Source organism: Spironucleus salmonicida, chromosome 4, assembly GCF_000497125.1.
Source record: "Spironucleus salmonicida strain ATCC 50377 chromosome 4, whole genome shotgun sequence".
In the NCBI taxonomy this organism is placed as follows: Eukaryota; Fornicata; order Diplomonadida; family Hexamitidae; genus Spironucleus; species Spironucleus salmonicida.
In genome coordinates this window covers 596,911-617,868 of record NC_090599.1, presented here as the reverse complement: position 1 = coordinate 617,868, position 20,958 = coordinate 596,911, and the positions used below count along the sequence as shown (strand labels likewise).

Sequence of the window (20,958 nt, the reverse complement as noted above, 5' to 3'; positions counted from 1 at the left end):
TAACCGATTACTAATACATGTCTGTATACATTAGTTTTAAAAATTATTATACTTTAGTGATTTCTTAGTTCCAACCTCTCAGTCAGACAAAAACTTAATCTTTTATATAATGTAAGCATATATAAACAAAATAAGATTTAAAGATTTTAGAGTTTTCAATCCTAGTTTAAAATGCTCTTCATAATGGCAATGGCAATAAGCGATGATATTATAGGATTTTTAACAGTATATGATGATAAAGTCAGCATTTAGATCGTGTTAATGCGAAAGAATATAAATAATATTTCAGACTTCACAGTAAATATTAATGGAGAAGAGTATAACTTTATTCAATCTCAATAAAATAATTTATAGTTTCAAGCGCCTATTAGGAGTACTGATCTACGGTAAATTTCTGAATATTTTTAAAATAGTACTGAATAGATAATCACTGTAGACTACAAATAAGAAAAAATAAGAATATATGTGAAAAAATTGATATATGCAACTTCATCTGCTGAGATAAAAATTAGTTTGATCTATGAATCTGAAAAAAATAATTCAATAATAGTTGAATTTCCAAAGGGAACAGATTTATCATAAGGTTAATTTTTAAGTTTTGGATCTAATTTTCATTTAAAAGGAGCTGTACGCAATAAGATAAAATTGAGCTGCCCAGATTCTTTTGTATAATAAAATCCATCTACATGTTTTGATAAAATTAGCGGGCTGAGAGACGTATCTGACGTAAAAATATTTGATACAGGTATTAATATATTTTAATTTGAAAAAACTTACTTTACAGGAACAAATCTAAAAATAATTGAACATATTACTGGTGAAAGTTAAAACAACAAATATACTGCTCAATAGATAGTAATGCTAGTTTGCATTTGTTGTCTCTTAATAATAGCATTAGTATTACCTGTCGTATGTTTAAAGACAACTGGTCGTAAAGATGCGTCAAATAGGCCTATAGCTAGTGGATTTGGACCATAAAGATATGAAAATAATATAACATTTTACTATGCAGATAAAATTAGTATTGAAATACGCACTTCAGAAAATGTTCACGACAATATTATCTGATTATTAATTCTCATTCAAGTAATTTTTTAAAATAAATTTCATAGTTTATATTTATATTGTTAACCAAAACATATATTATAAATACATAAGTACATTAAAAGTATACCTTATTTAAAGTGTGGATTTGAAAGATAGTTACAGTGATTATCAGAGTTTTATTTTTTAATTGCTCTCATAATGATTAGTTTTTTATAAGTAACGATAATACAATTATAGCTAAAATTGTAGTATATTATTACTGACACTCATATAATTAATATAGTAGAAAATGTTGCAATACGTATTTATTTTTAAAATAGTATATTTTTAATTAATATCCTTTAATTATTAATATATACATATATTGAATCTTTCGTTTTAACATCGTTAGAAAATAATGTTCATACTTGTAATCTCAATTAATAAAATGTTATCGGACTGTCAAGAGTAGTTGAAAGTAAAGTAATTACTTCATTTGCGAATAGTAGAAATACTATTAAATTCATAATTATGAAATAATAATTGATCCCATCGTATTGACGTTTACACCAATTCTAGATAACCCTATTTTTTCAAATATTTAATTGATAATATTTATAACTAACGAACTACAACTTTTTTCTAAAAGGTTCTTACAGTAGAAATATATATTACCAAGAAACAAGAAATTGTAGCCATATACATGGAAAAGCTTTATATACAGTCTCATATGACTTAATATTAATTATACGTGCGTATAAAATAGTTTTATTTAGATAGTGGTCACCTTAGAGATAGATTATTCTAATAGATAATATGAACTCTTATGTTTCAAATTTTATATAGAAAATGTTGAGAATAATAAACTTTGGCTAAATACCCTAATTAATTTTCATAATAAACTCCAGTAATATGTTAAGATAGACTTAAATCTTTATCTAATATTTTAGAGCTGAAAATGATATTCTAAAGACATAATATATGGTAATTTAAATATCTTTTTTCCAACATAATAACTCTAAAAGAATATTATCGATAAAAATTAGTATCAAACTTACTATTTTATAAATAATAGTATTAATATGTATTGTACTATTTTTATTCCAGCAATTGAGGTACAATAATTTGTTGTAAAAGCAAGATCCGTAAAGTTATAAGTAACAAGCCAATTGCAAGTAGTTTTGGTATGGTAAGAGGGGAAACACTAGAGTTCTTAACAAATATGATAACGCAATTATAATTTTTAGCGGTTATTCGCATATAGAACACATAAATATATAATTTTAGCAGATTTTATTTAGTGTTAATAACTTGATTTTAGTTCATCCATACCAAATTCAACGTATAATACACCAACTAAGATTATAGTTAACGAATTTATGACAAAAAGCGTAATCTAATTAAAATATCAACAATTTATAATACACGTACAAAATTTTCGATTTAATCATAAAGTAAAAATCATTGACAATTTCAACATAGGAAATATTCTTAATCTTTGTGCTAATAGATGACCTTTCTTAGTAAATCTTTTAATTATAACCATAAGAAGGTATATTTATTTATCTACAAAACTATTATCGATTTTGAGGTTTCAGTTATCTAATTTTACTAAATTCTTCTCTCTATTATTTTTTGATTCGACACCATACTAGCCACTATAAATCACTCCCACCACTGTGTTATGGCCTAACAGCCAATACTTCCGCCCAGTTCGATTAGTTCGCCAAGACAGCAACTTCCATCAATGTAAGCGAAATTCAATTTTCCATTCCCTTGACTCAATGTCTAAAATTCAAACCCCTTAACACTCTAGCCCACGATGGTTTTCAAACATAGCGCTTTTTTGTTCAATCTATCTAAAAGCCCGTCATTAAACATAACCTTCTGCACTTTGAAGCCACTCCCGAGCAAATTGCTTCCCTGGACGAGCCCGTATAGCCTGCAAAACTTCTCTCGCAGTTTATCGTTGATTTTTAACTATTTCAGTTTATTTTCAGTGTTCTCGACACTCAAAAATCCACTTAGAATTTCATTTTCCACTTCTTTTAACTGATATAACCCAAATTCTTAAATTATTGTCATGAGATTTTTGCTCATTCGAACGTGTAAATCGATAGAGGATTTTTCGTTTTCCACTTCCTAAATTAAGTGCAAATTCTGCGTCCTTTTGGCTTCCGTTTGCTTGATTTTGTGAGAATTGACAATTTTTGGAAGAATTTGCGCAAATTCAGCGAAATCCAGAGCCAAATTTTCACAAAAAATGGCATCAGTGAGTAAAATGGTGAATTCAATTTCAATTTGATTTTCCGCTTCTTCCTTGGAAATTTTTTCAAAATACTCAAAAACCAGAGCACCGTAGGAAGTGAAGGTGCGGAATTTGTTGAAAAGCGTCAAATCACGCGAAATGTAGTGCAGACTTGGGCCCGACATGCAGGTTGGAAAGGCCTGGCTGACGTGTGATTTTACGGTTCCGTAACCTGTAGAATTTGTGAAGTGGAAAATCGAATTGTTAAGCGATTCTAGCGTAGAAATTGTAAAATTTGGAGTGAAAAATTCGATTAACGGAAGCGAAATGGCCCTAAAGTTGGCTGGCGGCGTTTTCTACGTCTCCGGCACTGGCAGGTGTGGGAAAACGGACGGGATTTGGACGATTTGGATCGCAAGGTATTTGCGGATCTGGTTTATGAGCTGGATCGCCTCGCCTTGTTCTGCTTCCAAAATCACGAAAACGAGCTCCGACACATTAGCCAAATCTGTGGCCTGGGAGTCCAATTTGGAGGTAGCGCAAAACGACATTTTGCGCATCAAATTCTGGGGTAAAAGGGATCTACAGAGGCCAGTTTGGTTCGTCACGAGTGTTTTGAAGTTTGACGATGACAGAAATTTTGTAATAGACTTTTGCTGGTGTAGGTACATTAATTTGGAGTGGATAAAAAATATGAATAAATATATAAAATAATATATTTTATAAAAATGTAAATATTCTACTATTAAGGGTATTGATTAAATGGTGGTTGATCTTAATTTTAGAGTCAAAGAAATTGTTAAAATAGATTTTGGATGGATGAGATTTGGTCGTTAAAATTATTTCTAGTGGAAAATTTAGATAAGGGGATAAAAATAGATAATGAAAAAATATTAGCCGATTGAAAAAACTCAATCAGTACGGACGGCTCTTATCCTGCCCACGTCACAGCTTCAGTTTACATTTTCATGCCACGAGCGCCTCTATCGCCCCAAGCACCGCGGGGGAACTGGGATAGGCGCCCTCCTAGGCTTTGGAGAAGACGAGGGTTCCATTGGCGAATACCTCGAAGTCACACCGAGCACCATAGCTGACGCCAAAATTTCCATTGAGGAACGTCTGGAGACCTTTGAAGCGGGTCAGCCACCCATCGCACGAAGCATTGCACATAAGCCTACTAGATCGCCTGCATCAACTAGTGCCTCTCCAAATCTTACATCACTGCCAAGTCGTGGGGAACGTTATCGTACAGCACGTTGCAAAGCTACACTAGCTCTACCGAAATAAATCTTTCCTAAATTCAATAGTCCTCTTACCTCATCACGTGAGTAGTCAAAGTTTATGGCAATATCTATATCATGTTCTATTAAGATTGAATGAATCTCTTTAGCAAATTCTGATGTTTATACTAACTTTTAGTAAACAGTTTAAACATTATCCCATAGATTTAATTGCTTAATTGTTGTCAGTATGATACTAGAATCTAAAAACGTGAATGGAATTGCAGTATACTCATCGGCTGCATAAACAATAGGATTTAACTAAAATGAGTTGAAACTAGAGATTGGCGAACTGGTCTTATTATTTTATTGAAAAATTTAACCTATATCATTGTCAAATTTTTAACCAAATACTTCTGGGGGTATTTCAGCGGATAAATTATCTATCAACTATTCAAAATCATACCTTTAACTTTAATCAACATCAACTTTTAATAAATTAATTTTAGGTAATGTTGGAATTTCATTAAAATGTAGGTCTTCTTTTTCGATAGAAAATCTAACAGTTTTATCTTGTTTGTGATTAGTTTTTAAAGTATCAGCATTATGTGTGTTCTAAACCTAATTTGATGATTGATTTCTGCCTAAATCAATAAATGGTGGCTAAATAAACCCATCATTTTCATCTTCCAGTTCATTATCATTAGTATTATAGTAAAGACTTTACTGTGTGTTACTTTAAGGATACGCATAATATTAATAAACATTTTCTCGTAATTATTACTTTTAGTCAGTTATCTTATAAATTGCCTCCTATCGTAATTATTCAATATTAATATCAGAAATATCAGGCTTTTTAGATTACTAATATGGAATTTACATAGTTTTAAGAGTATTGAAATAATAACTGTTATCATTGTTTTAATATGGCTAAAGTGGTTAAGTAAGAGATGGTGGAGAGTTGTAAAATGAGGATTATGGAGATATAGCCTAATTATCGACAAATCTATGTGGCTTGGTAGTATTTTTAGGCTTAGATAAAGATTTTTATCTAACTCTTGAAGATTATGGTAAATTTACTAGGCATTATTAAAGCTACTTAAATAATTCTGAGTTTGGAGATATTAATACCTAAATTTAAGATATAACTATTTTAGATGTCGCATATTACTCATTTATAAAAGATTATTTCAATTATGTATGCAATTCAGCTATCTCTTTATAATTTGAAATTGCCAAGAACAAGTTATCAGCTGGAATTGCCATTTAAAATTTTAAATAAAATAGTATAATATATAATAATTATATTACCTTCCTTTAAAGGGATGTTTAGTAGTCCAATAAGTAGAAGCGGCAGCTTTTCTTTATCAGAAAATGATATTATTTTTCCTTCTAAAAGCATATATTAGTTATAGAGAGAATAAGCCTTGAATTTTAATATTTCAAATGAAACTTTAGTTTAAAGCTAAGTACTTCGCAAACATGTAAGTCTCAATAAGTTTAAATCACTAAAATAGCAGTGTTAATCTTCAGTTAGGTTTATTGCCAATGAACCTCTTACTACAATCAAGGGAAAGTCTTTTCATACTTTTCAATCATAATGACTTACTTGATTAATAATATTAATATTATATAATAAATGTTTTTGCTACAAAAATGATTCGTTTAAAGTTTCTACGGTACATGTAAAAATTCTACGAAAAATTTTTATATGGTAATTATTTAGATTAAATATTAATTAATATTCAGATTTTTGAATATTTTTGATTTTTTGAATTGTTGAACATTAAATTTATTATTATTAATTTTGATTCATGTATTCATAGAGAATTGTAGCGGGTTCAGATTTGAAGAATTATCAAGTATATTGATGTATAACACTCCAGCCAATTTTATTATTATATAATTTAGCAAATTCATAAATTTTTACATATGTTCATTTCTAAGATATTGTTATGTTTTTATTATCCGTTTTAACTCTAATCTAAAATCAAGCACGCCTAACCAACCATTCAGTTTAATTATATTTTTATATATAAAATCAACACAGAAACTCTTCAATCAAACAAGAACGACGCCAAGTTCGTGTTTTTGTAATTCTTTGCCCCAGTCCATATTGAAAGCGTGATAGCATAACTTACCATCTCCAGGATCAAATCTTAATTTAGCGATAAACTCCATGTTTTTGCAAATATCTAAACATGTGCATACATCAATTTTTGCCTTGTACATTTCGTGCATTAAGCAGAGGACCAAAGAGCTAAGATCAATATTATTCTCGACTTCATCACTTATACCATATTACAAAATGTACCCATTTCTTATGAATTTATGCATTTTGTTGACCTCTGGGCTTAACATTTAGCTGTCGACAATGTAGTAGCTGATAAATGCAGCTACCTGGCCTTTGACATCATAAACAAACGATTAAACGACATTATCTTTTGATTTAAATATCTTTTCAAATAATTTTTTACTAAACAATTGCTTAATGACGTATTTATCTTAATAATTAGTGTAGATCTTGTAGCAATCAGAGATATCTTTCTAACTCATTTTTCTCAAGGTTTACTTGATAGCTGGAAGTCTGTAGACGAATTCAAATTTTTTTAGATCCATATTATATGGTTTCTGACAAAAATTACATTGCATTAACTTTACAGGGTTCAACAATCTATGGAAATAGGTACTAGTTAAAACTGGGGGAATTGCAGGATTCTTCTGCTTAGCGGTGAAGGCAGCCGTAAAAATAGCAGTTTAAACATTATTCTTATAACTCCTACGTGTGATCTCCTAGATGAGTAATGGTGCCAAATTCATAGATCTGAGTGTCTAATGCACACACAAAAAATCAACAGACTGAGAGACTGTTTTAATCTCCTTGTATTAATAATCCATTGGTAGACCACTAATGAACCCACAAATATCTCCGGTTTTGATATTTTCATAGTCAGATTTGGCACGAAGCGCAATTGCAAGGTTTGAAGACTGAGATCCAATCCACCAAGTCAAAAAATCTCGCGAATAAGCAAATCTAGATGTTCCCGCAGCATCACCTACATAATGAGACGCTAAAAATGTAAATAGTTCGTCAAGATTTTCTGGCAATGTTAGAGGTTAAAATTCTAAGAATTCTGGTACTGTGATTGGGGTTTGTTAAATTTTGCTACGATCCACAGGAGAAATAATCTTTGCTTATGTCGAAGAAGCGTCACGTCCTACTGGTTAGGATGGCCAAAAATTGTGCTGCTCTGGATCAGACATTAATCGTAGTGGAGTGGTAAATTATTATATATAAAAATAATGTATATTAATATAAATAATACTTCTTTTTAAATCGAACACATACTTCTTACTAGTTATTTTTCATATATTAGTTTTAATTTATTAAAAATGCAATAGTCTGATTATAGATATTATTTTGATTATAGGTAGATGTATTTTATAGTTTCTGTAAATCATAATTTTTATCAAGATACAGGGTATTCAGATATATACCAGTAGGTTAGAGCGTTAGATTCGTAGTATCCAGATGAACGGTTTAAATCACGAAATTGGTTATCTAAAAGTGAATCATTATATTATACAATCATATAAATATATAAACAAATACAATGTTAAAATACAATTATATTACGTTAATAAATATTATACTTAATATTTTTGGAAATTAATTTAGAATAGATCAAATATAAATATGACTTTAAATATGAATATAAACTATTCGTAATTAAAGTCATTCCTTAGAATGAATTTTGACCTATCATTTAAAGGCATTCCCGTCAAAAATTATTCAAAGGAAATTTTTAACTGCTAACATTCTCCTCGCATCATTAATAAGCCTATAAATTAAGTGGAATATTAAAATTGTGTAGATTAAATAGATGATCGTTTGCTGATGTGATTGATGATGCAAGTTTTACAAAGCTCACTATTTCTTATTATATATACTGTTTATATTAAAACAAAAGTTTTTCATTTGTAATATGCTATTTGAATCAAATGGTCCAGTTTTTATAATTTAAAAAATATTAATAAAATTATGCATAGTAATTGCTTTTTTCATTACGATCTAGTATATGTTACTTTTGGAATATTAAAATTATATGGCCATAGTCATAGTTATCCTTAAATTATTTAATTTCACTATTTCATTTAATATTTATTTATATATAATAATTTATTACCAATTTTTAGTAAATAAAAAATACAAACATACCAATTATATAATAATATAAATGCATCAGTTATAAGGTAGATTTAACTCTACCCACATTCGCATAATTTAAGATATATATAACTAGTATCTTTCCATAAATATGGGTTGCTAAGCATCCACGAATGTCGTTCCAGCGAACTAAACCATATCTTCTCTCACAATCGGCATAGAAGGCGGAGGTACGAAAACAAGAATCGTAATAGCTGATTTTAAGGCCTCAAAGGTCATCTACTCGAAACTTTACAATATTCCGTCTAACCACTACCTAACCTCCATAAACCAGGTCTGCCAGGATTTCTCCGAAATTATCCAGACTTCACTCCTAGCCGCCAAAATCCCTAACGCGACCTCTCTAGGGCTCACAGTCGCTGGCTTCAACACCCCATCTAACTTCGTTAAAGAGCACTTCAGCAACTACCCAAATTTCGTTCAGACGCACGACACGTCAGGCCCGATTCAGATGTTCCAGCGGCAGTTCGGCAGGACGCCAGCTGTCGTAATCGCTGGGACGGGCTCTGCGGGATTTTTCAAGGCGCAGGTCGGCGGCCTGGGGCACTTCCTGAAGGAGCGCGGCTGCGGATTTTCGGCGGTGCGCAGGGCCGTCGAAGAGGCCTGCGCTGTGCAGGACGGCCTCCGGACAGGCGATTTCGGGTCGCTGTGGAGCGATTTTTCTGCGTTTTTCGGGTTCGAAAAATAGACGTACCAGGACAGCGGAATTCTGGAGCTGTTTTACGGCGCTGGCTTCAAGGCAAAAGTGGCCAGTTTCAACGTCGAAATGAAGGCGAATTAGAGCGATTTGGTGCGCAAAGTCTACTGCGAGGAATTCGAGTATTTGGCTGAAATGGTGGCGGTTTTGATGGCGCAGGGGACGTTTTCGGACGTGATTTGCGTTGGGAGCTTCTGGGGCAGCTTGGACAGTCAGGAAGAAGCGAAAATCGCGTTTTTCAGTAAATTTAGAGATATTAAATTTTGGGTCGTTAAAGACAATGGGAACGCGCTCGGGGCTGCGCTGCACGCGTGCGATGCGTAGTGGAAAGGGGAAAGCATGTTTGACGAGATGAAATGAGTCAAGTTTGAAATACTAATTATTATATAATAATATATAAAAATTTTCCCTTTCACCCATATAATGGAAGATTCCGATTTTTCATTTTCTCCATAGCATCAAAGAAAAAATTATGACAATATTAGTCATTATTCTTAAGTATTACAGGATAAAGGCTTTGAATCATCGAGTTCTGGGGACACGTCATTTAAGTCTATCATGAAAGGCTCGGCTGTAGAAGTTTAGGCAACATACCGGAAGGCTCCAAGTTCTAATCTTTTTGGATATTCAGATATTGGAGACGATTCAGAAGTGGATGATACAGTCGTTGTATAGCCTATGGTTAAAACAATGATTAAAGTAGATGATATATTTTCTACAGATGATGAAGGCACTGTTTAACTCGATATATAAGCTGATCCAACCATAAATATAAATGTTGGTCAGTTAAAGAAGACCACTTAGTCTGCAGACTCTGAACCTACAGTGGTTATTAAAGACATAAATAAGCATAGGCGAAGAAACAATAGAAAGCAGGATACTTCATCCACTGAATCAGAAAGCGAGGAGTCAGTCAAGTAATAAAAGAAGCATAGAAAACGACGATCCAGAGAATAACTTATTTCAGAATCAAGCATAGAACCTGAATAAATCTATGATGAATATCCTATTTATGATGATGTTCCTCAATAACAGGCTTTTTAAGAATATGTCCAGCTTAATACAATTGCTAAGAACAGAAAAGACGTCTAAGAAGTAAAAGCAGGTAAAATAACTTAATAGTCAGTAAAAACCAAGAAAGGACTCTAAAAAGAAATCGACATGCAGCCCCAAACAATAGAGATCAAGAGAGCGCGCAAGTAGCCTACTCAAAAAGAGATCCAAAATGCAGTTCGCGTTGATCCTGCTAAAATTGTCAGTATAGAGGACCAGACTGCACAGCATCTCCAAAAAATAATGAGCTAGCAAGAATACATGAAAACCTCACTCTCACCTGTTCATGAAGTCATTACTGCCCAGGCTAAGTTATCTAAGGCCAAACCTCAGCCAATAAAGCAATCAAATACATTATCAAACCAGTCCCCGCCACAGAAAACAATTACCCCTCCACAGAAACTGTCCCACACCTCCCCAAAACTCTCAAATTACTCACAAAACCTCGTTTAGAGCCTAAATATCAGCGAACTGGACGCATTTAACAACTCAATTTCTCTGAAAATCTCAAAACCAACCAGGCGGCCGATGAAGAACCTCTCACAGGGCCCTGAAGAAATCACCAGCAAGAAATCAACTTTTTCATCCATTTCCGTGCCTTCGCCGTAACTCTCAAAATCGAATTTCTCGCTCACGGACACCGTAATTTCGCAATCCTTGCAGCAAGAGTATGACGCGCTCTACGACAGCGCCGTACCGCCTTAAAAAGACCTCCTTTCGACGATCGCTGTTGAGCAAACGCTCAAAAGTCAAGCCAGGGACCCCCTAGAAATCTACTTCGAACGGCTCAGTTTCGCTCTCCCGCGGCCGCTGGCGACTTTCAGCTCCAAAAAGTCCGAACTCGTGACAGTTCCGTTCCCTCCAACTCTCATTCCCGTCAAATTCGGCAAAAAACAGCTTCCGCCGCTTCGGAAAATCATGGGCGAGAAGCTCAATCTGGCCGAAAACAGCGTCACTTTGTGCTTCGAACAGCCGCAAATTCAGCGAATTCGGAGCAAATTCACATAACTTTTTGGAAGGGAATCTGATAATTAAAATATAATAACTATAAATAAGTTGAATTTTGCCTCCGCTCCACTTAACATTGCTGGAGTGTGCTAATTATAAAACAGCGATGTCAAGTTTGCGGTTTTGAAGGTGCACGAGAAGAGCAAAACGGTCACCGCGCAGTGCGATTTGGCGATTCTGGTTGGCATGGGGGCGCTGAAAGTCAAGATTGGCGGAGAGGATTTTCTGGTGCGGAATTTCGAAAATTTCGTGATCCAAAAGAGCAGCAAATTCGTTATTTAGGGACTCGGAAAAGAGAACTTTTTCTGGATTGTGGAGTGAACAAAATTAGGAAGGGGATGTTTGGAGTGGAAAATCGATTTTAAAGTGAAATTTTGGAATTTTTTCGAGTTCATTCAACGGATAAAATAAGATTTATGAAGGAAACTTAGCAATCTCATAGTTTTTGTTAATAATAAAATAAGTTGTAAAATGTATAATAATAATATATTGTTTTTGTTGTATTAAAATACGCCAATTAAGATTGAAAGTCAGATTCGAATTGTGAAAGCGAGGGGCGTTAATAACATACATTCACTCACTATTTTAATTATTATGCTAGGGAAACTCCGTCATACGAGGTTTATCTAGTTGCTTAGTCTATATCACCATCGCTGGCTTATTAGTCTGAACAGTCCATAGGTATTAGCTAGTCTTCTCGGTATACATCAGTAGATGGTTGAAAACACATTTGATCTAGATTCTATTACGAATGAGTCGTAATTAAATCCCATGCTGACATTTACTAATGAAGGGCTTTACAGTAGATTAATAATATTAATTATAATACATTTATTGTTTTTAATGTCATAACTGATAGTATTGATAATTATTATATATTGTAATTTAATATATTTGAATTGTGGTTTAAACTCAAAGTTTAAGAAAAACGATAACAAATCAACAGTATTGTCTGAAACCATATTTAAAGTATTTTGATGATGCGGAAACATGTTAATCAATCGAACGAATGCTAGAATGTTCTAAATATATTAGAGTTCGACTTGGGACAATTCATTTTTGCGTATTTTGATAGTTACGTATTGCTAAAGTGTAATTTTAATCTCCAGTAGTAGTCTACAATCTTTATATTTTTGTCTAATGGCTTGTACGTATTGTACCAAATCGTAGGAATCTTTAAATAAAAATACTGACAGTAATATTGGTTAATGTATTTATCAAAATTGCAAGTAAATTTCTACAATATGAATTTAAGTTTATATAAACTATAAAACATAAATTAAAGAATGGACAAATCATCGTTTCCAACTAATAAGCCTCAAATTTTGAATTAATAAGTCCTATACGACTACAAAACTACATATTTTGATCACAATCTAACTATAAATTATTAAACCTCAAACATTATTATATTTAGTTTCTTACCACCACACCTCATTCTTCGTTTTTTAAGTAATATATAAATGCTCAAAAATTAACTACAATAACGACTTTAACTCCATAAAGTTACCAGTCATGTCCTCTAATTTTGAATGAATATCTTTGTCTTTAAACTTCATTTTCCTACCCAACACTACGTTAAATTTCCCATATTAAACGACCATAAATAACTCTCATTCAGCACCCTGACTTCTCTTTAGGACGTTTATCGCCTTTTCAACGTCGCCTATTCCGTTGAGATGCATGCTCATCATTTTGATTCTCTCGTTTTCTTGCTCTTTCGCCACCTTCCTCATCCGCACTTCCTCCGTTTTTTCTTCATTCTGCGCAAATTTGATTTGTTTTTCGTACTCTTCACGATTCTGACGCTAGATGGCCTGCTTTCGCGCTATTTCTGCTTTGGCTGCTTCTTTTTCGGCTGCTTCCCTAGTTTGCTGGCATTGTTTTTACTTTATCGCCTCGGATTGCTAGAATTTCGTCTGCTGATTTTCAACCACTTTTTGCTATTTTAATAACTGTTGCTTCTGCTTCTCATCGAAGCGCTCCTACATTTTCTACTACCGCTCTGAACTCAGCTATTTTTTGAACTCAATTTCTTGCTGTTACTTTATTTTTTGTTCATATAGTTTCTGGTCTATTTGCGCCATTTTCTGCTCCATTTTCTCAACCTTTTGCGCTTAGTGGATTTCCAATTAACGCTTTGTCTCGGCCATTTACTATTAGAGGTGTTCCTACTCTTTTACAAGTTTTTCATGAAGTTCCTGTTGTTTTTATTACCGGTTCATTTCATAAAACTCGTTGGCCTTGGCTGTTTTGTGTTCGAATTCAACCTTCATGCGTTCTTATTACTCTTTCTTCGCCTGATTAATTTAGTTTATCTTTTCTTGTTTTTCAGTAAACAAAGCTTATTAGGCTATAACTTTTTCACGTAATTCTTATTCTTTTCTTTCGCTTTAAAGTTCCATATGAGCTTGTTTCTAAATTTGCTTTTCGTTTAACTCCTATTTTTATTTTTCTAGTTTTTTCATGTTATCTATACGTAACTCTTCAATTTTAGCTTATTTTTCAGCTTTCAGCTACGCTTATTATTCTAGCTATTATTTAACTGAGTCTGAACCATTTTACGCTAATTGGTCAGCGTGTTACTATTTCTCTTCCATCTTATTCATAAGCTTTGATTTATGGTTCTTTTCTTCCTACAGTTGTTATAAATAACGTTACTTAACCTATAATTACTTTAGGATATGTGGTGGATTCTATTTTTATGTCATATTATTGCTTCTTGAATTGGCATTTGATCTATCATGTTTTAAATATTTTTCAAGATCAGCAGGTGATCCTAAAGTCTTAAACTCAAAGTTTAGAATACCCTTTTCTTCAATTTGAGCCTCCTCTACACGGAGATCACTGATTATTTTTTCTTAATAATCTAGGTAAGCATTAAAATGAATATCAGCAACAGCAGGATCTCTATATTTGTTAATAAACTCTTGTTTGGATGGAGTTTTGAGATCAGCTAGCTATATACCTAATCGCTAAGCTGCAAGCTTTCTAACAGACATTGCGGAAAGAAAATAAGAATGCGTAATAATATATATTTTATTACAGAAAATGCATTAATTTGAAAACCGAAATTTCATCAAATCATCATTACTAGATTGCAACTAAAATAAGAATAAAAACTAAAATATCTATTTATTAAGTATTATAAACTATCAAAATTATTAAAAATACCTTAACTACTAACAAATCACCTATCTGCCAAGACTCTTCCGATTTAGTTCCAGTAAAATATTTATAATTTATATATAATTTATATATACTAAAAATGCAAGAAATTTTATCCGAATTACGCGCTATCTAGACGCAATTCTTCCTACAACAACCTAATTTTTCCACATTCGAGCAGGACTTTCTAACATTTAAGGCACTACTTGTCGTTGTAGAATATAGCACTTCTGAGGTTCCGAATCTCATCAATGCACTACAGGGCGTCGTTAGTGCATGTGCGCCGTCAACGACTCGGAATATTTTGGTAGAAAATTGTGAAAAGCTGCGAAATTTAGAGCCAGAAAAGCTGTCGCTTCTTATTGAAAGCAGCGTTTTATCCTACGAGCAGCGCCTAAAATTAGTGGAAGCAGATGCAAAAATGGCGCTCTCAGAAGCACGGGAGGCAAAGCGTAACTGCTTCTACGCTATATTTGCTGCAATATTATTGTTGGTTTTCAAGAGATGAACGTTCAGTTTAGTTTGGAATTATAATTATTATATACAAATATATGACATAGGTATGCATGATAGTTGGAATCAGATTTGAGTTAAAAGGTATTTTATTATGAATTGTAATTTTGTAAATATAGGTTTTAATGGAACAGTTAAGTGATTTGTAAGTATCCGATTTTAAATATAGAACTCCAAAAGATGTAAAAAAATAATATTACTATGATTAAATTAGTAAATATTATTCTATAATCGTATATTTTAAAACAAAAAAATAATTTTAGTATATTAAAATTAATAATTTGAAGTATTCAAAATTAAAAGCAATTATAACATATAACTGAAATATAGTAATAAATAATAATACTTAGTTAGTTTGTGGATAAAATTATTATTGATATTAGAATAAAATAATTCAGTAGATCTGATAGAAATGTTAGTATTGCTATTGTTAGCTGAACCAACCAAGTGTTTCTAGGATAACGCGGAGCTTATTGGAATTGTGTAATAGTCCTAATACAATATGCTTGTAAAGAACATCAACCCTTAACCCATCAAATGTTAGGCTTTTAATAATACAGCTTCAACCGCAACTTTAAATTATATGGATGTTACTGCTAAGTCAATTAAAGCAAATTTTCAATATTTTTCTGATAGGCCAATTGAAATTTATTTTTAAAATGTTGAGGCTGCTATATTTAAAAAGATGGCAGAACTTTCAATTATATCTTATTCCGTGAAGCTTTAAGACGAATTAGATGTCTCTGGAACCTTTTCATTGATTTAAAATACTTTAGTTAATACTTCAAATTGTTGGAATATCATGACTCTAAATTATTCTAGAAGTGGTGATTCATCATATATCAATCTAACAGCCAACCCTAATGACTGTATTATCACTACTCCCACTGTATAGTTTTAATATTTGGTTGGCAGTGTATGGAAAAATGTAGCTATTGCTCCATTGGCATCACCACCTCCGGATTATGAAGGTTATAAGAAACCTTTTGTACATATGACTACAAAATTTTATAGAGTTAATAGATCTGATTCTACTGCTGAAGTTCAGGCTTAAATGGATGATTTTTTTATTGAGTTTTCGAAAAATAGATTGATGAAAACCAGATTATTTTTAGAATTTACATAATCTGGCTCTACATTAACGCAATAAATATTTAGCCCTATAAGCAATATAGTTACAGTTAGTAATGAATGTTAAACTGCAATTAGTGGATTTGGAACAATTTCTACTGATTTTTTGCAAGTAGTAGGAGATCTTACCTAGTTGCGTGAATGTATTACTGATATAGTTACCGTATAATCTTCAATGATCTTAAATGATACCTAAATTTTCGATGATAGATTATTCAGTGTTATGGTTGGAATGGCTACGCTTATGTTCAAATTTTCATCTCCCTAGGATGCAATGCTCGAGTTACCATCTTCCCCAAACGCGTTAGTTATCATGAGCTTCCTCGATGCTGATGGAAAAGTGGTTCGCGAAGAAGCAAAAGAGTACACTATCAGCCTCTCGTGCTTCTACAAGATTAGCGCAATAATTTCATACGCCGAGACCTGTATTGTATTCTTCCCGGTGCAGACAGATAGGTGCGTATAACTTTACTCAAAAGCTGCGAAGACTCGGTTCCAGCAGATTTTGCAGGCCGATGCCGCCACAGCAAGCCGCCTGATCTACCAGGTATACGAATTCACGATGCCGTTCGAGTCAGTCCCCTACTTCCGGACCTGCCTGCGCGAAAACACTACCTCTATGAACACCACGTTTACGTTCTTCCAAGGCTCCTACAGCGCACGGCAGCACGCCTTCGTGGACACCCTGAAGACCTCGTTCCAGCCGCTCGTCATGTTCAACAACGACTACGACTTCCAGTTCCAGTACGTGGTGGGAATCGACCAGACCAGCCTGATAGCGATGCCCGTCAGCATCATCCTGGTGGTGCTGTTCATCACCGTGGGCACCGTGTTCGCGGTACTGATAGTCAGGCTCAGCCAGTGAGACTGTGATGTGACTTTTTTGTCTACTGGGAACTCCCGCCCGCGCTAACCCAAAACCCTCACTTCTCGCCCCAGAGCCTCCTGCCCCAGCCGTACACCTGCGCCCGCACCATGTCGTCGCTGATCTGCTCCTTCACCCGCTGGTGCTCGCCCACGATGCCCTGGACTAGCGCGATGAGCTCCGCCTTCACCTCGCCGGTGAGCATCTCGCCCTTCTGGTAGCGCGCCTTGATCGAGTCCAGCCTCGCCTGGTCGTCCATGAACACCTCCAGGTACTGGACGCTGACGTCGATGGCGAGGTTGGCGCCGAACTCGCGCTGCTCCTCCACGGTGGCCCTGCCGCCGCTGAACGCGAACTTGTTGATCTTCTTCTTGATCTGGGCTGCCGAGTCGTCCATGTATACCGCGCTCTGGGGATCTGACGCGGACATCTTGCTGTTCACGCCCTGGAGCGCCGGGATGAACGAGTTGTAGATCGTGGCCGGCTTCTGCAGGCCGAGCCTCGGGGCGATGTCCCGGGCCACGCGCCAGTAGGGCTCCTGCTCGTAGCCGCAGGGGATGAGGCAGAAGGGGGTGAGCTCGATGGGCGTCTGGCCCTGCTGGCTGAGCCTCCTCTGCTCGAACTGCTTCTTGGTCTCTCCCTCCTTCTGGGCGAGCGGGGCGATGGCCACGTCCGTCCTGGCGGCCCGCCAGGCCTTGCAGTACGCCTCCGTGAAGATGTGAGGGAAGGCCTGCGAGAAGGCGGGCTACATCTGCTTCGCGGGGAACGAGACGTAGCCCACGTTCTGGACGTCCGAGAACCCGAAGGCCCCGCGCAGCTGCGAGAGCGTGATGGCGCGCTCGAAGACGCAGGAGAACTTGTATACGCTGCCGATGTACGCCGTGTTCAGGTAGATGAAAGTGCGCTCCTGGTCGAACTTGCAGGCCAGGATGTCCCTGATGTTGGACAGCGCGAACTCGTGGATCTGCTCGAACGAGAGCGTGGGGTCCCGCAGCAGCTTCTCGTCGTCCGTGATCTGGATGACCAGCGGGCAGCCGAACGCCTGCTGCAGGTACCGGCAGAAGTAGAACGGAATCATGTGGCCCAGGTGCAGGGCCGCAGAGGACGGGCCACGTCCGGTATATGATCAAATAGTGTATTCAGTAATACTTAGAATGTAAAGTTGAGCGGCATTCTGCATAATAAGTAGTGATAATACGACACCTAAAATTTATCGTAGACACTTAGATTTGAGATAATTCATCTAAAATAAAAAGTAAAGATTTCAGTTATATTCTTGTCTATTATATGATTAATTACAACAATCTTAAAACTGAAGAAACTAAATTTAGTAAAGTGATTTTTTATATCTAGAAAAATAAATAATTTATAATGATCCTTATTTTAGAAAATGCTGCTACTTACTTTACTAGTCGATGCAAACACTATAGGGTTCTCTACAGTAACAAACACTACGGTTTCTATTCAAATTGTTACAATAGCTGCTAGCATTACAGGTATAGCAGATTTTTCTATAACTATTGCAGGAAATAAATTTGATTTTAAGTAAGGAGAAAACAAATTTTAATTTGATGCGAGTGTGAGTACTGTACCTTTGAAAACAATCTCAGATCATTTTGCAAATGAACAAACCTTAAGTATAACTACTCAACCAGGTGATGCTTCGACTGAAATAACTATTACGAAAAAGCAGCTGCTGTTCGCCTACTGCGCGACCGAGATCGGCGTCAAGATCAACTACGCCTCAGAAAGTGACAACTCCATCGTGATCACCTTCCCCGCCGGCATCGACGTCACCAAGGGCTCCCTCATCACGCTCGGATCCAACTTCTACCACGCGGCCCCAAGCACAGTCGCCGGCACCAGCACCATCACCCTCCGCTGCCCCGAGTCCTTCGCGCAGGTGAACCCCACTACCTGCTTCGACAAGCTGAACGGCCTCAAGCAGGCGAAGAGCATCCAGATCTTCACGACCGGCAACGACCGCTTCCAGTACGAGGAGACCTACGTATCCGGCGACACGCTCAAGATCGAGACGAACTTCACCGGGGGCGAGCAGAAGATCAAGTTCACCACCACGCAGATCATCATGCTGGCCTGCATCTGCCTGCTGCTCGTCATGGCTGTCGTGATGCCCATCGTGTGCTGCAAGTCCAACAGCCGCAAGGACGCCTCCAACAAGCCCATCTCCAGTGGGTTCGGCAGCCTTAGGCCCAAAAGTGATATGAGCTGTGCCAGCAAGAGCAATGTCGAATTGACCATTTATAAGCAGGAATCGATGCTTTTTGTCTGAGTTTGTCTATATTTTCTATTAAGTCACTCTAGCCTCATCGTTTTGAGCTCCGCAATGCTTTTGCTGGCATACAGCTCCTCGTCGCTCCTCCAAGTCGTTGCGACGCTCCTGCAGCGTTGCGGGCTCATTCCACGCGCCCGCCACTCCTAAACTCGACTGGGCGACACCGCCCGCATGTTGTTGTGGATAGCGACCTGGCCGTTCAGCCGCATCAGATTCGTGCCCAGCGCCATGCTCTGGGGGTGCCCGTCCCAGATGAGCGTCCGGCTGAGGTTGAAGATGAAAACATGCGGAATCGAAAGCTTGTTCATCTGCGCCAAAAAGGCCTTAAATGAGCCGTGCGCGTCGTGAGAGACGTTGAGCTGGAGCAGCTCCGGGATGTTCGCAAAGGTGTTTATTATGTTGTCGTAGGGCTGGTACGACACCAGCAGGAAATAAATTCGCTAGAATTTCTTGTGAATTTGCAGGAAATACGGCGCGATGTTTCTGCAGTCTCCGGAGTTCGTGTTGAGCCCGATGAGCACCATCGGCATCCCCGGCTCGTAGGGGCGATTCTGGTTGATAATCGCCATGGATTCGATGTCCGGAATCGAGTTCGAGCGGTTCGGCATGTTGTTGTACCCGAAGGTGTTGACGTGCCGCACGCGGTTCGACTGCTCGCGTGTGTACTTGCTTTGCTAAATCGGCGGAAGCTCCGTTGTTGGCCTGCTGGGTTGGGCGCTTGCTGCGTAGTTGATTCCGGCTGGTACGAGGCTCGGCTCGAATTCCATTCTGTGCAGTGTATATTAAATTGGAGAATAATATATAATGAGTGAAAAGTTAAATATATTAATATTATGTGATAATAATAAGTTGTTGAATAAAATGTATCATCAAAGTCAGTTTTGGGAAGACCGGTATAAGCAGAACTAGCAGCTTTTCGACTTTTATTGTTAGATATGCTAATTAGAAGAAGAATTAAAGGAGTATTTGATAAAAGATGCGAAGATACTGATTATTGGGGCCGGAACGTCTAGAACCCCATTTTAGCTTTACGATTAGGGATATAAATGCATTAAATGCATAGACTTTTCGAAAAATGCAGTGGAGGCAGTTTAAGAGCATATGAAAACTAGGCCTGAAATAGAATATGAAATTTAGGATGTTACATGTTTTAAGGATAAATTCAAATATGATTTAATATTAGATAAGGGTTGTCTTGATTGTGTTATTGCTTCACCTTAGTCACCTCTAGACTCATTTATGGCAGCATTGGAATAATTGTATGAAAAACTATAAGATAACGGTGTTATATTTTCGATAACCTTTGATAGTGAAAGGGATGAACTGATAGAAGAAGCATTTCCAGACAAATTTACAATTACAATAGTAGAGAAAAGGATTGAAGTGGATACTTAATGGGGATAAAATTTATATTGTTTTATACTTAAAAAGCTACCAAAATAGCCATGATTTATGATTCATTAATACAGCTATTTATTTATTGTTTTATTTATTTAAGAATAAAC

At 35.9% G+C, this 20,958-nt stretch overlaps 14 protein-coding genes across 14 annotated transcripts; 7 read left to right on the top strand and 7 right to left on the bottom strand. All coding sequences in view use genetic code 6, as the record gives it.

Annotated features, from left to right (window-relative positions):
- Positions 1–171: 171 nt before the first annotated feature.
- Positions 172–1,068, top strand: SS50377_23809 (uncharacterized protein; the record flags this gene model as incomplete). The annotated part of the gene is made up of 1 exon (XM_067907673.1): positions 172–1,068. The coding sequence occupies one exon, from the start codon at positions 172–174 to the stop codon at positions 1,066–1,068; it is 897 nt and encodes a 298-aa protein (XP_067764647.1).
- A 1,623-nt stretch (positions 1,069–2,691) lies between these two features.
- SS50377_23808 (Sec1 family protein) lies at positions 2,692–3,945 on the bottom strand (the record flags this gene model as incomplete). The annotated part of the gene is made up of 1 exon (XM_067907672.1): positions 2,692–3,945. The coding sequence occupies one exon, from the start codon at positions 3,943–3,945 to the stop codon at positions 2,692–2,694; it is 1,254 nt and encodes a 417-aa protein (XP_067764646.1).
- Positions 3,946–4,413: 468 nt separating this feature from the next.
- Positions 4,414–5,760, bottom strand: SS50377_23807 (uncharacterized protein; the record flags this gene model as incomplete). The annotated part of the gene is made up of 1 exon (XM_067907671.1): positions 4,414–5,760. One exon carries the CDS (start codon positions 5,758–5,760, stop codon positions 4,414–4,416), a length of 1,347 nt encoding a protein of 448 aa, XP_067764645.1.
- Positions 5,761–6,555: 795 nt separating this feature from the next.
- Positions 6,556–7,758, bottom strand: SS50377_23806 (Glycylpeptide N-tetradecanoyltransferase; the record flags this gene model as incomplete). Its single annotated transcript, XM_067907670.1, has 1 exon — positions 6,556–7,758. The coding sequence occupies one exon, from the start codon at positions 7,756–7,758 to the stop codon at positions 6,556–6,558; it is 1,203 nt and encodes a 400-aa protein (XP_067764644.1).
- A 1,055-nt stretch (positions 7,759–8,813) lies between these two features.
- Positions 8,814–9,779, top strand: SS50377_23805 (N-acetylglucosamine kinase; the record flags this gene model as incomplete). The annotated part of the gene is made up of 1 exon (XM_067907669.1): positions 8,814–9,779. One exon carries the CDS (start codon positions 8,814–8,816, stop codon positions 9,777–9,779), a length of 966 nt encoding a protein of 321 aa, XP_067764643.1.
- A 63-nt stretch (positions 9,780–9,842) lies between these two features.
- Positions 9,843–11,801, top strand: SS50377_23804 (uncharacterized protein; the record flags this gene model as incomplete). The annotated part of the gene is made up of 1 exon (XM_067907668.1): positions 9,843–11,801. One exon carries the CDS (start codon positions 9,843–9,845, stop codon positions 11,799–11,801), a length of 1,959 nt encoding a protein of 652 aa, XP_067764642.1.
- A 256-nt stretch (positions 11,802–12,057) lies between these two features.
- SS50377_23803 (uncharacterized protein) lies at positions 12,058–12,261 on the bottom strand (the record flags this gene model as incomplete). Its single annotated transcript, XM_067907667.1, has 1 exon — positions 12,058–12,261. The coding sequence occupies one exon, from the start codon at positions 12,259–12,261 to the stop codon at positions 12,058–12,060; it is 204 nt and encodes a 67-aa protein (XP_067764641.1).
- Positions 12,262–13,093: 832 nt separating this feature from the next.
- On the bottom strand, positions 13,094–14,482 carry SS50377_23802 (uncharacterized protein; the record flags this gene model as incomplete). The annotated part of the gene is made up of 1 exon (XM_067907666.1): positions 13,094–14,482. One exon carries the CDS (start codon positions 14,480–14,482, stop codon positions 13,094–13,096), a length of 1,389 nt encoding a protein of 462 aa, XP_067764640.1.
- Positions 14,483–14,748: 266 nt separating this feature from the next.
- On the top strand, positions 14,749–15,156 carry SS50377_23801 (uncharacterized protein; the record flags this gene model as incomplete). The annotated part of the gene is made up of 1 exon (XM_067907665.1): positions 14,749–15,156. One exon carries the CDS (start codon positions 14,749–14,751, stop codon positions 15,154–15,156), a length of 408 nt encoding a protein of 135 aa, XP_067764639.1.
- A 417-nt stretch (positions 15,157–15,573) lies between these two features.
- Positions 15,574–17,157, top strand: SS50377_23800 (uncharacterized protein; the record flags this gene model as incomplete). The annotated part of the gene is made up of 1 exon (XM_067907664.1): positions 15,574–17,157. The coding sequence occupies one exon, from the start codon at positions 15,574–15,576 to the stop codon at positions 17,155–17,157; it is 1,584 nt and encodes a 527-aa protein (XP_067764638.1).
- A 58-nt stretch (positions 17,158–17,215) lies between these two features.
- SS50377_23799 (Tryptophanyl-tRNA synthetase) lies at positions 17,216–18,235 on the bottom strand (the record flags this gene model as incomplete). Its single annotated transcript, XM_067907663.1, has 1 exon — positions 17,216–18,235. The coding sequence occupies one exon, from the start codon at positions 18,233–18,235 to the stop codon at positions 17,216–17,218; it is 1,020 nt and encodes a 339-aa protein (XP_067764637.1).
- Positions 18,236–18,547: 312 nt separating this feature from the next.
- On the top strand, positions 18,548–19,450 carry SS50377_23798 (uncharacterized protein; the record flags this gene model as incomplete). The annotated part of the gene is made up of 1 exon (XM_067907662.1): positions 18,548–19,450. The coding sequence occupies one exon, from the start codon at positions 18,548–18,550 to the stop codon at positions 19,448–19,450; it is 903 nt and encodes a 300-aa protein (XP_067764636.1).
- A 23-nt stretch (positions 19,451–19,473) lies between these two features.
- Positions 19,474–20,220, bottom strand: SS50377_23797 (putative FixW protein; the record flags this gene model as incomplete). The annotated part of the gene is made up of 1 exon (XM_067907661.1): positions 19,474–20,220. The coding sequence occupies one exon, from the start codon at positions 20,218–20,220 to the stop codon at positions 19,474–19,476; it is 747 nt and encodes a 248-aa protein (XP_067764635.1).
- Positions 20,221–20,314: 94 nt separating this feature from the next.
- SS50377_23796 (Endothelin-converting enzyme 1) lies at positions 20,315–20,902 on the top strand (the record flags this gene model as incomplete). Its single annotated transcript, XM_067907660.1, has 1 exon — positions 20,315–20,902. One exon carries the CDS (start codon positions 20,315–20,317, stop codon positions 20,900–20,902), a length of 588 nt encoding a protein of 195 aa, XP_067764634.1.
- Positions 20,903–20,958: the final 56 nt, after the last annotated feature.